At 39.5% G+C, this 16,383-nt stretch overlaps 1 protein-coding gene across 1 annotated transcript in view; it reads right to left on the bottom strand.

The window, feature by feature from the left end:
- Positions 1-8,236, bottom strand: part of hdac9b (histone deacetylase 9b) — a 36,782-nt gene extending 28,546 nt beyond the window's left edge. The window contains exon 1 of the mRNA XM_037784020.1: positions 8,186-8,236. Within this exon, the coding sequence (XP_037639948.1) occupies position 8,186 (1 nt within the window). The 5' untranslated portion in view covers positions 8,187-8,236. The remainder of the gene's footprint in view (positions 1-8,185) is intronic.
- Positions 8,237-16,383: the final 8,147 nt, after the last annotated feature.

Raw genomic sequence — 16,383 nt, 5'->3', positions numbered from 1 at the left:
TAAGGTAGTGCTATGCATACCGGGAAATGTCCCACAGTGCTCCCGCCACCTCTGTTACAATGTTAATGTCTGGGCTGCTCCATATGCATGAACCTGGAGGGGCTCCAGATGTATTTTTAAACGCTTTGCTAGGGTGACCTTGAGTTTATGGATCTTATTACGGCATCATATTCATATACATTTCTCCACGTAGTTACAAATTCACCCTGATGAGCTATCGTATCCTTATGCAGTGGACGTTACTGGCTTATGTTACACAAATTCCCAAGTATATTAGATATAAAGATAATGTTCTACTTCTGCAATTCCTATGTACCTAAACAACTCAAACAGCTCCATATTTCCTTTCTCCACTGAGAGGCAAAGGCATTGTTCAGGGGTCATCTCATTTGATCGATGGGAAAACTAGTAACTAGTTACTCTACTCTGAAATCCATAAATTGTACTGTTATTTCCTCTTGCCATATGTCTCTATTTATTGTATTTTAGCTATTCAATCAATGTTTAGACTGATGGAATAGATGTTTTGGGACCATTTAGTGTACTGTAGCTAGGGTTAGGTTTGTTTTTTAGGGTCTTTGGTTAGTCTTAGATGTTTTGTAGGTTGTAAATGTTACTATATAATACATGTACTTTTTCAAATCTAGACAACGTGTTAGTATTTAAAATATATGTTTACAATCTGCTTAGTGTCTAGGCGCCTATTCTCAAGCTTCAGATAGCTTATCAGGATGTCCCATTTCACATATCTCCATTATGTCTTATGATTGTATGTACTGTATTGTGAATAAAATAAATAAAAAATAATAGTAGCAAATGCTTCGAACACTGATGCATTTCTTGTGTGGTGTAGGTATTCAGTCTCAAGTTGTCTTTCCACTAATTATGTTGTAATGTGGTTTGTGTCATTGCATGGTTTGTAATAATGAAGATATTACAAATTCTTTATCCGTCTTTTTTTCTCTACAATCCATTCTCCTATTTGTGAGAAGCTTGATTGAGACCGAAAATAAATAACTTAGGCAGCAGTAATTGTGGGACACTGTCCAAGAGGGGTTAAAACCCCTGGTGGATCCTTCAACAACAGTGCACCCTGCAGGTTGATTAAAACAGGAAGAACAAGTGAAGAAACCAAGAACGGCTAGAAATGCCATTACTGTGAACTTTCCATAGCAAACTCCAAGGACCAGGAAGACAAATACTGTGACACACAACAAACACTGTGCTGAAGCAACTGGACAGCACAGAGGTCCAAGGAGCACAGATACTGTAGAAATACAAAACACTCATTCTGCAAACAAATATACATGCACAGACAAACTGACACACACATGCATACACATGCACACAATTCCACATAGCAATGCCACCATGCTGTGCTTGGGAGTGGCTGCAGCGTTCCTGACCTCTGCCTTTCATCTCGGATCCAGTAACCAAACTGACTTTTCAACCCAGCCCCTTCAATAACACAGAGGCCTAACAAGCTTTGGCTGTCTTTTTTATAACACTTGCAGAAAAAAATAGCACAAAAACAAAAACTATTTCTCCTCAAAGCTGTGTGTGAAAATCAAAAGATGAAATGAAGTTGAGAACACAGATGTTTCCTTTTGAACTACAAAGTATGGAGATTCCTACTTTTAAGGGAGCAAAACAGACCTAATAAATGAAAGAGAAAAAAACTTCAGGCATCCTTAGTATCTTCATTCTTTTTTTTTGTCTGCTCACTGAAAAAAGATGCCATTCATTGATGTTATTCATGAGTAAAACTTCTTTTTCCAGATGACTATCATTTTTCATGTGTAAAGAGAAGCCTCACTTTTTGGAAACCTTAAATTTTGTCAGCAGCTTTGCTGAGATGATGCCACTCAAAGCTAAAAGGGAGAATCTGAAGAATGCTCTAAGCTTGTCACCTCAAAGGGGGTACATTTTTCTGTTTTGGTAACAGATGGGCTGGTAACCCTTTCACACCTATCTGGCCACAGAGACCTTTACGAGAGCTCTGCTCTTAGATATCCAGCCAGTGTGTCCAATCTCTGTGTAATTCCTGGATCCGTTTGTTCTGCACATTTCACGCCAAGTGGGGAAGGGTTGCGGCCATGACCTCCTGCAGTCCCATAACTCACAGGATGGGCTGAGAGAGGTGGCAGGTACCCACAGATGAAAGGTAACAACAAAGAGATGTTTAGCATGACACATGGCAGCGCAGTCAGGGCCCCAGAGGATGATGGGATGGCATGGAGTGATAACTAATGGGCCCGTGAAGTCTGAAGTTTGTCTGTTTCTGCCATCAAGGAAAAGGGCCCCGCCCTGTGACAGTTAAGTGACAATCTCCCGGTCAGGCTGGGCATACCAAGAACTCTGAAGCACAGCTCATTTATCACTTTCACTAATTTCAACATGTAGACTCGACAGACCAGGATCGAGCTAGGGCAGGGGCGCTCTCCATGCCGCCTGTCGATATGCACACTGACAGACAGATAAGCAGATGGGTGCAAGTAAATAGGCAAGATACATATTTCATGTAAAAAATAGATTGTTAAAAATAGCAAGCCTTTAAAAAAATCTCAACTAAAGAATAAAAAAACGTAAATGGAAGTCATAAATATGTTGCTTTAGCAAAAAGCATATTAATCTATGTTGAATACTCAAAGCGGGAGGCTTAAATCTCCCCATTTTTCATCCACACAAGAGGCCGCTCAAAGACATGAATGATTCATCTCTCCAACTCCATTTGGACAGGAAGTGAAAACAAATGGAGGTAGGTCCCCCCAGAGAGCCCAGGGGTCTACAGTGAGGCTGGATGAACAACACTGAGAACAGCAGGCTCTGTGTCTCAGCTGCAACAGGAGCCAGATTCCCCCTCTGGGCCACTGCTCTCCTCCTACTATCTATATAGAGAGAAAATATTCCTCACACATACACCACTACCTACTCCTTTATTCACCAACCGTTCCAGCCCCAACTCTGCACTGTGAGAACACCTCTGACTGTTTCACCCCGCAGGAGAGCTGGAGGAGATAGCTACATTATCAGGTTGGTTTAGGAATGGATTAAAAATGTTTTCTGTGTATGCAATGCAATTGCCTTGAACAGGGTTTCTGTAAAGATCGACTTGGTTAGGCTAAAGCAACAAAACTACTTAGTTAGGTTTAGGAAAAGATTGATTTGGTTAGGCTTAGGCAACAAAACTACTTAGTTAGGTTCAGGAGATTGCGATTTGGGTTAAAATAACACCGGAAGTGGCGTAACCTAAGTACGGAAGTTTCGTGCCGAAAAAATACATAGTTAGCTTTAATAAAAGATCATGGATTGGCTTATAATAACTCGGAAGTGGCGTAACTTAAATACGGAAGTTACAGGACAGAAATACTTAGTTAGCTTTAGGAAAAGATCGTGGATTGGCTTATAACTCTGGAAGTGGTGTAACTTCAGTACGGAAAATAGGTGAAAAATAAATCAACATTGACTTCTGGTTTCACACGCGACACAAACACCGGTCTCCTGGGCAAAATGCTGGTGGTTTTTGATCCACCTATCCAACCCGACTTCTTCCCTACGCTGCGTTTGTCGCTCTTTATACTTGCCAGTTGACAATTACATGGATTACATAAGAATTGATTGATCACGAAAAAAAAGGGAAATTCATGTCTATGTAAATGAATCAATGCATTCAATTTTGTGACTATTTTACAAAGTGCTGTGCATCTGGGCTGTAATAACGTGACTGCAAAAAAATTGAACAGAATCAACAAACACTAAGAGTGTGAGTGAGGAAAAACATATTTATGTCAAAGTAGTTTCACGGCATCTGGGCTGGATTCAGATAGTCTGCACAATGTCTGTTGTACAGCCACACTCTTGCTTCCACTGGAGCAGCAGCGGCCAAGAACAGCAAAATAAATACAAGTTGAGAACATGACTCTCCATCTCTTTTTCATGGCAATACACTGAGATAAAGCCCAGGACTGCACTCTGCATGCTTCTGTTTAACCTCAAAACACATACAACGCACACAAAAGAGACAGAAAAAAAAACATTTGCTATGAGGTTTGCCAATAATGCAGATGATCAGTGATTTCAGAGGCTTCAAGTGGACTAAGAAAACAGCATCGTGAAGTAGGTCCGTAGCCGTTCAGCAGTGATTCCACAGCAGATGAACTGATCTCGGCTGACTGATTTCTAACATGAATACGTTGTGCCCCTGCCAGATCAACAAGGCTCACAACTCCACTCCAGGGATGTTCACTAAAGACTGACACCAAGCTGCTCTTGAACCATCCTGTCATGTCAAAATTTGTCTTAACCTGGTATCTCCAACATGTCACCTTTTCAATAACCAAGAAAAACAATCTTATTTTCAGTTGTGGACAATGTCTTTTACTTGAAAACACACGTATTACAATGATTATATGAGCCTAAGATGTTGCAGCAGAGAACAAACAGTGTGATATGTTGACTTACTAGAAAACATAGAACTGACATGTACAAAGCTGTAACCTGACAGTGACAATTTGTACTGTTCTTGTGTGGATTACCGTAATGGTAATCTGCTGTCCTGACAGCCTTTTATGTGATAAAGACAGTGTTGTATTTCAGCACATATAATTGCTAGTTTTATCCTGTCATTTAAGTTTCCTGTGCCGTACCGATGAAGAGAACATAACAATGAGCCACTGCAGAACAGAGACCAGCACCTTCCTCTGGGCATCAACAACACCCCTCCTCTCGCAAAAACTCACTGACCCAAACCCATTTTTTCCAGTCTAAGAGAAATGTCAAGTCCAGACCTAGAACTCGTCTCTTTGAAGGGAACATAGCAGCCAAATATAGCCTCTACGCCTCCTGACATACATCAGGCTCTACGGGTTCTGCTAACAGTGGTTAATTTTGGCTGACTGCCATGCAGTCACTTACTATTAAGCATCATAACTATACAAAGAAAATTATAACCGAGCAGTGGAGTGTACACTGTTGCCTGGTAACCTAATGCCATGTTGGGGATTCATCTTGTTATGGAACAGAAAACACTTACAGCCAGAGCCAATAATAGATCCTGGACCACACAAAAAATTGTTTAAGGGTGTCAACAAGCGTGAATATGAAGCTGAGAAACATAACATGAGAGATGTATGTTTAAGAAACAAATCTCGCTTTTTTAATGTGTGTTTTTAAGTAATTTTGGAAGTGTTTCTGTGATTGCAACCACTGGTGAAATTACATAATTATTATTCATCTGTCATTTTTCAAGTGAAATGATGGATAGAATGAGAGCTTATTTCCAAGTGTGAAATCCAGCTAAAGAACACATTATGCAGACTGGCACTGGATGCTGCGTACTAATTACCAAAGCTGTTTTTAAGTCTTTTGGATCATACTGAATTACACAAATTGCAGACTCCCGAGAAATATGGATCATGACAGAACTGAAAGCTAACATACAGATTTTTACCTATCACGGCATCACAAAGACATACTATTTAAAACTCAGTGCTTTGCAATGCTCCATGCTGCTTATGGCTGGTTTTAATATAGCTTTCCTGCATGCAAAATGAGAACATTACAATTAGGCCAGACATCCTAAGTGTATCAGAAATTGTCACAATAGGCTATAATACATTATGTGTTGGTGTTATGAGTCTTTTGGGCATCATATATTTACCTGTAATTGCTTTGTTTATGCCATCATATGTAGTCTATTATGAGTTTTGGGACTCTTATTAATGTCCCATAATGTATTACAGTGTAACTCTCTTGAGCTCGACAAACTTATTAAATTATAAAGCAACATCAGACGATCTGTTGCAAAAGAGTCAAGAAATGAAACAACATGCATTCACTGTGAGCTGTAAAGATCTGGTTGATACAACATAAACCTCTTCTAATAATTCTTGCACTATCTAATAAATCCTCTGCTTAATACAGTACTTATTACAGCTATAACCTGGTCACCCCAAAACTCATAACATGTTGTTATGTTCTGGGGCTATTGCAATTAAAGTGTTAAAGGTCCAGTGTGTAGGATCTGGCGGTATCTAGTGGTGAGATGAGGAGATTGCAACCAACTGAAACCTCTCCCGTGTGCCGAGCGTGTTGGAGAGCTACGGTGGCAGACGCGAAAACGCAAATGGCTCTATCTAGAACCAGTTGTTGTAAGACTAGCGTAGGTCATTTGGAGCAGAGCCAGTGCGTACAGTGTGTGTGTGTACGAGGATGGTGAGTGGTGAAGCAAGAGAGAGAGAGAGCTGCGGCGACGGGAACGAGTAACGTTATCTGCTCTGGCCCAAGCAGGAAAAGTTAACAGTATTTGGTTAGTCCGTTTTTGGCTACTGTAGAAATATGGCGGTGCAACATGGCGGACTCCGTAGAGAGGACCCGCTCCCTATGTAGAAATAAACGGCTCATACTAAGGTAACGAAAACACACCGATTCTTATTATCAAGTGATTATACACTAAAGAAAACAAACTTATTAATATTATATTCCATTTCTGCCAATAGATCCCCTTAATTATTGCACACTGGTCCTTTAAGTGCTTTGAAATTGTTATAAACTAATAAACATAGAAGCGCTCCGTGTTAAAACAACAAATCAGCGTGAGATTCATTATGCACTATTATTGTATTATGACATTTTCTGTCATAGATGTCAAATAAAATTGAACTCAGTTTTATTTTAGGAAGACATCATTTCATTTATGGAGGTTTCTCAATTAGAACATACCAGCCTAGTTCATTTACGCCAATACATGAGAAGAAAAAATACTAAACCACAAGGCTTTATACTAGCTAGGAGAGCAGGTGTCCACATCTCTAAGGAGAATCTATTATAAGCTACTATTCAAATACTACAATGTACTAACACACTCCTCACAAAGCAAATAATCCTACTGCTATTCTACCATGACTGTCAATTAGCTATGTATGTTTTAACATATGGTTACACTGGCACACCTGTACACTATGTATTGTACACAGCCACACACACTTACACACACACACAGGCTTACAACTGTGTTTTTTTCCTACAATTGCTTTGTGCCCATTTCAAGCAGAAGATTGGCTTAATCATCCTGTCATGTCATACTTTACGTCACCCTGCACAAAACACCACAGCATTCTTTCTCTCTATTGGAGCTGCAATTTCTGCTGCGTGACATGAAGGCTGACTTCACACTGTCACGGTCAGTCAAGGATGGCACACAAATACAGGAAATAAATCCACGGTGACAAAGCGTAATTCATCACTTCCATCACTTTAGTTGTGAAAAAAAAAAAAGAAAAGGCATTGTATTCGCTCCACTTTGATAAACAAGCTCACACTCACTTCTTATGTCATCTCTGCTAGTAGCTGACTGATTGTTCTGCGGAGTCTACACAATGATTTAAAGTGCACAAAGCTGCCAGATGCCAACTTTAGGACAATAATAATCCACTATAGATAACATGCATTACACAGTTGGGATGTCATGCAACATGCTGCTTCTGTGAATACTGCTTGCCAATTGTATAGCCAAACATGCCAACTTATCGGGTCCAGTGAATAATTCACAGATGCCTGCCAAGATTTGTTCTATCGAAAAACATTTTGTCTCATTAACACATTCATTGGTACTATGAAATTATGTGTTAGGCTAAGTGTAAGGTGCTGTTAAAATGACTTTCTCTCCCTGACACAGCTCAGATGGTACCTGCCCCCTCAAGCCATCTGAGCAGTGCAGACATCTGTGAGCATTAACCTGCCAAGAACAAGTCCAATGTAAAAATATTATAAATATTCTGAAATGGAAAGACGGCTGAAGGGTCATTTGGAGTGGCTGTGAAAAGCTTTCATGTCAAGTATGAGCAGTGTTTTTCTTGTGTTGCTGTCTAAGTGAAAATGTCATGTGTACACTTGAGGGTCTGTGGTTCTTGTGTTTTCCTAATACCTTGCTTAGCGAAGATTGAAATGCTGTCACCATATGACAGCTGTGGAAAGAGCACTGGTCATCAAAGCCATCATACAAGAGCCATTTCAAATGTAACACATCTGCTAAAAGTTTTGGTTGGAGTGAGATTGTGTCCAGCAAAACAACTGAGAACCACACAAACTTCATAATATAAACCTCATTACAACAGCGGCACTGTCAATTCACTTTCATTACTGGCATCCAAATATATATTTAAGATGAAAAAAATAAGCTCCTTACTTTTGACTCTACCCAGGCATGTTCATGTCTTCATCTGCTTGTGTTTGCGGTTTTGGTTCTTTAGTATAAACACAAAACATGCAGGAAAGTAGCTGTAGATTTAAAGATGTATTCGTCACATATATAATCGTACACAGAACAATGTGCAGTTTACTGCTTATCACCATATGATATACACATTGTAAAGGATAGAAATACAGAAGTAAAGCGTGTAATCAGTGGTGGAAACTAACTACATTTACACAAGTGCTGCACCCAAGTACAATTTTGGGGCACTACTTTAAGTATTTCCATCTTATGCAACTTTACATTTCTGCTCTACTACATTTCATGACGGAAATATAAGAATGTTTAATCCACTACATTCATCTAACATCTATAGTTTAGTTCAGATTGAGATTACACATGCAGAACATGTGTTCAGTATATAAAACATGATGCACTTTAATAGATTAAACTATAACCAACAATGTTTTACAGTTAAAATGAACTCCACCTTGTCCAACTACAATAAAGTACTGCCTACATGTTAATGCATCCGTAATAATGATCTAATAATATACTAATACAACACTGAAAGGAACCATTCTGCATTATGAGTACATATCATTTTGTACATTTGCCACTTAATAGCCAACTGTACTTTTTACTTTTTTAAGGGGTGATGCAGCCTGGTTAATTAACAAGTTTTCAGATAAGGACTTTCAACCACATTTGGTGGGATCATACATTCGTAAGCAAGTCTATTTATAGACTGCACAACAATACCCTACATGTTGGAAATAATAATAACAGTCTGCAAAAGAAATAATTATAAGGTCCTCCAGTAGTTTAGCAAAAAAAAAAAACATTTTAATTTTCTGTGGTTGAGAGGAGAATGTCGCACCTTGACCAGGGTCTGAAAGTAAGTTTTTTCCTCAAGTGCCACTGTGGCAGGTCACTGAACATTTCTACTAGCCACACAATTGTTTTGTCTGCCACTTCTGAAATCTATGCAGAACGCTTTAGAATATTAAACACTAGGACTGTGTATTGGCAAGAATCTGCCGATACGATACGTATCATGATACAGGGGTTACAATTCAATATATCGCGACATATTGCGATACTGTAAGTAAGGCAATATATTGATTTTTTAAAATCTAATTTCAGGAAAACGGTCATAGTATAAAAATCACACCGCCGCATGCATAAAATCTGAGTAAAAACATTTTTTTTAAACTTTTTATGCAATCGGAATAGTAGGATCTGCATTTGCATTTCTCTTTGCAAATAAAATAAAGTATTGACTGAGTTCATCTTTGCTTGTAAACTATTAATTAGAAATTAATACAGGGTTTTTGAGAATCGATACAGTATCACAAAACATAATATTGCAATACTTCATATTTTTAATATTTTCTTACACCCCTAGTAAACACTGACTCAGTGGTAACAGAGAGTAGAAATATGGATCATGTAACCTTAATCACTGACTATTTTTAATTTAGGAATTGCTTTTGAAAAATAATATTTTAATATAAGGAAAACCTGCTATGGTGGCAAGTGACCTGAAATTTGTACCAGCCACAGGTGGCAGGTGCTAATTTCATTCCCTGGTTATGACAGACAGTTCCGGTCTACTTTTGTTGGCGGACTCACAACAGATGTACAAAACGATCACCTGTGACCGCAGTACCAACTAGTGATGGGAATTCCGGCTCTTTTTAGTGAGCGAGATCATTTCGTCCAGCTCACCAAGAAGATCCGGCTCTTTCGGCTCCCAACGGCTCTTCGTATTACCACTTCTGCCTTTTATAATTCAGCCAAATTTAGTGCTGTTTTGACCTATAATTAGTAATTGTGCACATATATCACTTAAATTATTCAATATAATTATACTAAACCTTATAATTTCCAGAATACCATAATGTTACATGCTGCTTCGTTTCCAACTGTCACTCATCTTCTCTGCTATTCGTGCACCTCACCGCACCGCAATGCAACGCACCGCACCACCGCAACGCAACACTTCCGCAACGCAACACTTCCACAACGCAACACTTCCACACCGCAACGCTACACGTCCGCAACGCAGCGCAACGCAGCGCAACGCAGCGCAACGCAGCGCAACGCAGCGCAACGCAGCGCAACGCAACGCAGCGCAACGCACCGTACCATACCCCTCTCTCTTTCTCTCCTCCTCTCCCTCCTGCTCTGTACCTGTAGACCGTCAGCGCGCCGTGCACCCCCTCCTCCCTGCTTGATGGCATGATCCTTGTCTGTCATCACCTGATTAGTCGCACGGACGTCATTAACACAACATTCACTCTAAGTCAGTGCATGGAGTTGCCCGTGGCGCGGAGAAGATCATCCGATCAATCTGCCTTGAATTTAAAAAATGACTCTTGGACGGTAGCCGGCTCCTATCGTTCACTTAAAAGAGCCGGCTCAATGAACCGACTCGTTCGCGACCTACACATCACTAATGAATGTATAGCATTAGCAAACTGTTTTTCTACTGTTCAAGAACATAATAGCTTGTTGGGAAAACATTATTATTCTTAAATAAGTATTAGATAATGGAAATAAATCAACTCTTTGCTTTCACTGTTTTGTTTAGGACACAACTGCAGTATGATAAAAGCAATTTTAACTTAAAACACTAACACTAGCCTACTTATTCTGCAGCTTAAACAGCAGTTCACCTCCTACATTTGTGTTGAAACAGTTTGCATACATGTCACGTCGAATTTCTTCCAACATTACTCACATACCTAAATATAAGAATTAGAAAGGCTATTCATCTACCTTGAGGACAGGGCTGAGGGTTGTTTGACGTGCTGCTGCTGTTGTTGTAGATTGGAGGACAGCGTCTGTGACGACTGAGCTATAAATAATCTAACTTGGTCGAAAGAGGGGACGATATAAAATCCTAGCCAAGGTAGTGAACAACACTGTCTACTCCACTGTCCTCTCTGGTGATGTCTGTGATGGAGAGACGATGCACTGTCTGTCCTCAGCAGGTGCACCAGCTGTCTCTCGTGCAAATTCATCAATCATCTGGTGATAACTTTCACTATAATAGTGCTATATATCCTGTTGTGTCAACCTCTAAAAAACTCATATAATAAACTGGTTTGCATGTAAAGAATTGGTATCTTTTGCTCTAGTCTGCTCTTTCTTTTTTATTATTTTTAAACAGTTAACATTATATCATGTTTATATTTATTTTTGTTTATAGCTTATTTTGTATATTGTATGTATTGGTAGAATTTACATTTTTTTGTTCTTATTTTATTCTAACGTTTTTATCTATTCTTTTGTTATTATACTGCTTACTTGCACCAACAAAACCAAAGCAAATTTAGTGTATACCTCTTACACCTGGCAATAAACACGATTCTGATTCTGATTCTGATGATAATATCAATAGATGGATGCACCAGGAATTGTGATAATAGGGGGTATGATACTCTCAAGTAGCTCACTGCTTGTAAAGAGGCTATTATTTGCTTGTTATTGCATAACATGTGAATGCTACGACAGCTGCATCTACAGACTACAGTTTGCAATGATGCACCTCCTAAAAATAGCACCTGTAGCGTCCACAAAGTGCACAAAAAGACCATTACAATGGAAACAGTGCCATCTACTGGTCGTGCTATAGTCATTGTCATCAACTGGGGCTCTACTGACTCGAATGGGACTTTGTATAACATTATTACAATGGAAACAGTGCCATCCACTGGTCATACTAGTCATTGTCATCAACTGGGACTCCAGTGGGACTTTGACTGGGACAGTGTTTGGCCTCGTTGTCACATCAGTTGCTGCTGTGCGTACAACAACAATAATCTATGAATTAGACATGTATTAATTAGGGCTGTCAGTCGATTAAAATATTTAATCTCAAGATTGTCCATAGTTAATCGCGATTAATCGCAAATTAATCACACATTTTTTTATCCGCTGTCAAGTATTTAATACTCTTATCAACATGGGGGTGGGCAAATATGCTTGCTTTATGCAAATGTATGTATATATTTATTATTAGAAATTAAATAACAACACAAAACAATGTCAAACATTGTCCAGAAACCCTCACAGGTACTGCATTTAGCATAAGAAATATGCTCAAATCATAACATGGCAAACTGCAGCCCAACAGGCAACAACAGCTGTCAGTGTGTCAGTGTGCTGACTTGACTATGACTTGCCCCAAAACTGCATGTGATTATCATAAAGTGGGCATGTCTGTAAAGACGAGACTTGTGGGTACCCATAGAACACATTTTCATTCACATATCTTGAGGTCAGAGGTCAAGAGATCCCTTTTGAAAATGGCCATGCTAGTTTTTCCTCGCCAAAATTTTGCGCAAGTTTGGAGCGTTATTTAGTCTCCTTCACGACGAGCTAGTATGACATGGTTGGTACCAATGTATTATTTAGGTTAGTTGATACCAGTATCTTCACTCTAGGTTTAAAACTGAGCCCGCTACAACCTTAAAATTCGCAGGTTGCATTAAAGAAATTAGCGGTGTTAAAACTTATTTGCATTAACACGTTAACTTTGACAGCCCTAGTATCAATAAATCTATTCTTATATGTCCAGTGGTTTAGCCTGTGCTCAGACAAGGTTTGTATCAAAGAATCTGCCATTGCACTCGGTCCATAACTAGGGGACAATAAGATGTGAACCTACAAACTGAGCACTTTCCCACTCTTCTGGTTGCATAAACTGCCCACTGTCAGGGAATTTGGTGAAACAGGGAGATGTTTATTATCTCAACCAGGAGCAAGGCCTGTGTGATTAGCACCGATTATATGCAGATTTGTCATCGTCATAAATCTACAGCTGTCTACGGTCTCACATTTTTATTTGTCACTTCAAAGCATTCTTCAGTGTCTCTCCTTAGTTTACTGTTTGGCCCGGAGGACAAATGTCTTCGCTTTAGCAGAAGTACCTCATCTCATCTCTGTCCACCTGTTTCCACATCACTGTTCAATGTGTTTTGATACATCCTCATCCATTTCCGTCATGTTCCCCATGAATATGAATGCTTCTTGAAATAATTTGAGCCCTGACTTTCAGAAGACAGTATATGACAAGGATTTGGATTTATCTTCTGATTATGTGGTCTCTGGTTCAATATCAGCGCTCCAGGAACAGTGGTGGGAAGCGGTGAGCTGAAATGCTCTCTCCTCCCATCTTGCCACTGTCCTACAGCAGCTGGGAATGACCCAGTGGGTGACACCACTTTCATCCCAGGACCCCGACTGTCCAGCTGTTTGCTATCCCTCATCCTGACGGCTGGACAGACAGGGGCACAGCCCAGCATCAGCGGATCTGAGACGTGATCCTGCATGCATGTCACTGTGGCTGTCTCATCGTTGTGCAGTACTCCACAGCTGGCACCTGGACGATAAGAACTATGTCATTTCTCAGCAAAAGGGCCTGCTAAGAATTTGGTATATATTTGTTTTAGTATTCCTATTAATGTTACTACATTATTCTGTTCTGGTGGTAGGTGGGAGGACCCGGAAACTGGTGCTTTGGATTTTTTTGTCTAGCAAAGAATCAAAATGTCTTCATTACATAAAATATTTGAATAAAGAAACAAACAGCTTCAAAAGGCTCCAGTAGAAATCACACACACACACACACACACACACACACATGCAGAGTCCTGTAAACAAGAAGGGTCAGGGTGCAGTTTTTAAGAGGGGTGCAGATTGGGGAGGTATGCGAGTATGCATCTGTTTTCTCCATTTATGCATTTACTCCTTTGTCCGTTGTTTCTCCTCTTCTTAATTCAATTTGTGGGAACCGCTCTCCACCTCAGCCGCCCCCAGTGAGAAATTACTCCTGCTTTGGTTACTGTGGCCTTCGCGGGGCTTAGGGACAGATCCAGGAGGATTACCCCCAGCAAAGGCGACCAACCTACACCCAAAATCATCAACATAGCTGCCGCAACCTTTTCCCTCTCCCCTCTCTTTGTATCCAGTGCCTTGAAATGTGAGACTACCCTGGAAAGTCGCCTGGTGAGCATAACCCACATTCTTTCACAAGACCCCCACTATACCTCCCTCACTCACAAAACTGTACTACTTTGCCATACTGCTTTGTTTTATTTCTTAAAAGGCACAGATGCCTCTTGGAGGATCACAGGGAGTAATACATATCTGTGTCCTGCCTGACAGCATGAGACACATATTACAGTAGTTGCTTATTTCTAACATGTTTCTGTGGGGAAGTGGCATAAAGATTTATTGTTATTTTTCATTTAAGAGGTTTCAACAGAAAGAGTGTCACTGCTCTTGGTGTTTTAATACTGTAGCAGTTACATATTATCAGTATGCTACATTAACATATATATATTTCTATACTGAACTGTTGAAACTGAGTGGCGGTGCTGCAAAAATCAAGCAGCACATTTGCTAGTCCTGAACTGTGAACTTTTGAATGTCAATGTACTGACTCTGTGACAGAACCACTATAAGTCACTGAGTGCACCATAAACAGACAGTTTTGTGTCCAAGCCTTTTGGCACTCTTCCATAATGTCATCCCTGCCAGTCCAATCTCTGGTATTTTCACCATACAGAGGAAATCACTGTCCCACATCATCAGCTGTTGTGGCTGTAACATTCCACGAGCGATTCAACAGACACCCTTATTTTCAGGATTATTAATGCATACACTTAAATTTCCTAAAATTTTCGTGTAAGCGGAAATGAGTTTATAATCTTGTCTAGATCTGGAATCACTAATATTTTTGTTCTAAATTGTTTTAAGTTGTATCACAGGGAAAGGGTTGGATGAATCACACAAGTCTAGTGCTCTCAAATTTACCCTTCAAAAATGCCCAAATAACAAGTAATAAGTCTACAGATTTGGGCTTTAAGTTCACAAGAGTTTATATATTGTATTTGTATTCCTCATTTGAAGCTGTCCAGTATGATTCCCCTTGGGGAACTATACGTTTAAGAAACTACTCCTACCTTTTACACTTATCACTTGGTTCTATTGCTGTTGTGTCTTAACCAGGTCTCTCTTGAGAATGAGACCCCCTGACTCAATGAGATTACATGTCTAAATAAAGGTTAAATTAAAAATAAATAAATAAACCTTAAATCAGTTTGATGCAAATCAGCTACTTTCAAAGCCTGCTTGTAGTTGAAGGGTGAGTCACTAGAGGGCCATATTGCACAACATTTTGGTGTTAGGATACAGGATCTGAAACGCACTGGAGATTTAAAACCCTCCAACCTGTGGGGTTTTTCAGAACTCACTTTTTGTGTACAGTAGATGACAATATACTGTCTTATTATCTTACAATAAACCCATGAGATCCCAAGAGGAGTACAAAGGTGTGGTAGAAGTATATGGTTTCAGTTGTGCATGTTTATCATGTAGTCATATTATTTCTTTATTTATATTTATTGTCTCTAGGTGGAGGCTTCAGATAAGCCCAGTGGGTTTTTTGCCTCTTCCTGCACTTTATATTATTCATTTATTTTTTTGTTATGTTGTTTAGTTTTAAATTGTGCAAAACAAATAAACAAACATGTCCACCACTTTCCTCAAAACAATTATTTTGTATACAAACTATGCACTATGGCTGAAAAACTTACCCAATTGGCACCCATGGTAAGGAAAAAGAGGAAGAAGACTGCAGGTTTATAACAGTTAGGGCATTTAGAAGTGCTGCTGCTGCAAAAAAAGAAGATATCTGTGACCTCTAGGCCAGAAGAGTATTATACTTCCTCAGCTATTAATATCTGCACACAATTTCAAAACGGATTTCCTGGCTTCCATGGGGCTAATTAAACACGTTGCATGTTTTTTTGTGACAGCATGTCATGGCTACCTTCTTGAAGAAGAGTGAAACGTCCCCTTCCTGAGAGAATACTGTTAATATAAAACCAGTGGCTCCACTATAGAGTTGCTCTGCAGCCAATTGTTGCATGGTTCTCGCTTTTTTCTGCAACTTCAAGATGAGTCACTGTGTGTAAATAGAATAATAAGCAGCTGTTAGTGAAAAGCCGGCCAAAACGGATCCAAATAGCTCGACACATCTACTCAAAAGAGCGCAGTATATGTGCCAAATAATGTGAATTAATTGCATTGCATGTTTTAAAACAATCAAGTCACTTTATTTATCCCCAAGGGGGCATTTAATTTGTAGCATTCCCAGTCCATACATCCATACATAC

This window comes from Sebastes umbrosus, chromosome 11, assembly GCF_015220745.1.
Source record: "Sebastes umbrosus isolate fSebUmb1 chromosome 11, fSebUmb1.pri, whole genome shotgun sequence".
Taxonomy (NCBI): Eukaryota; Metazoa; Chordata; class Actinopteri; order Perciformes; family Sebastidae; genus Sebastes; species Sebastes umbrosus.
Note: the sequence above shows the minus strand (reverse complement) of the source record. Positions and strands in the feature narration are given on the sequence as shown.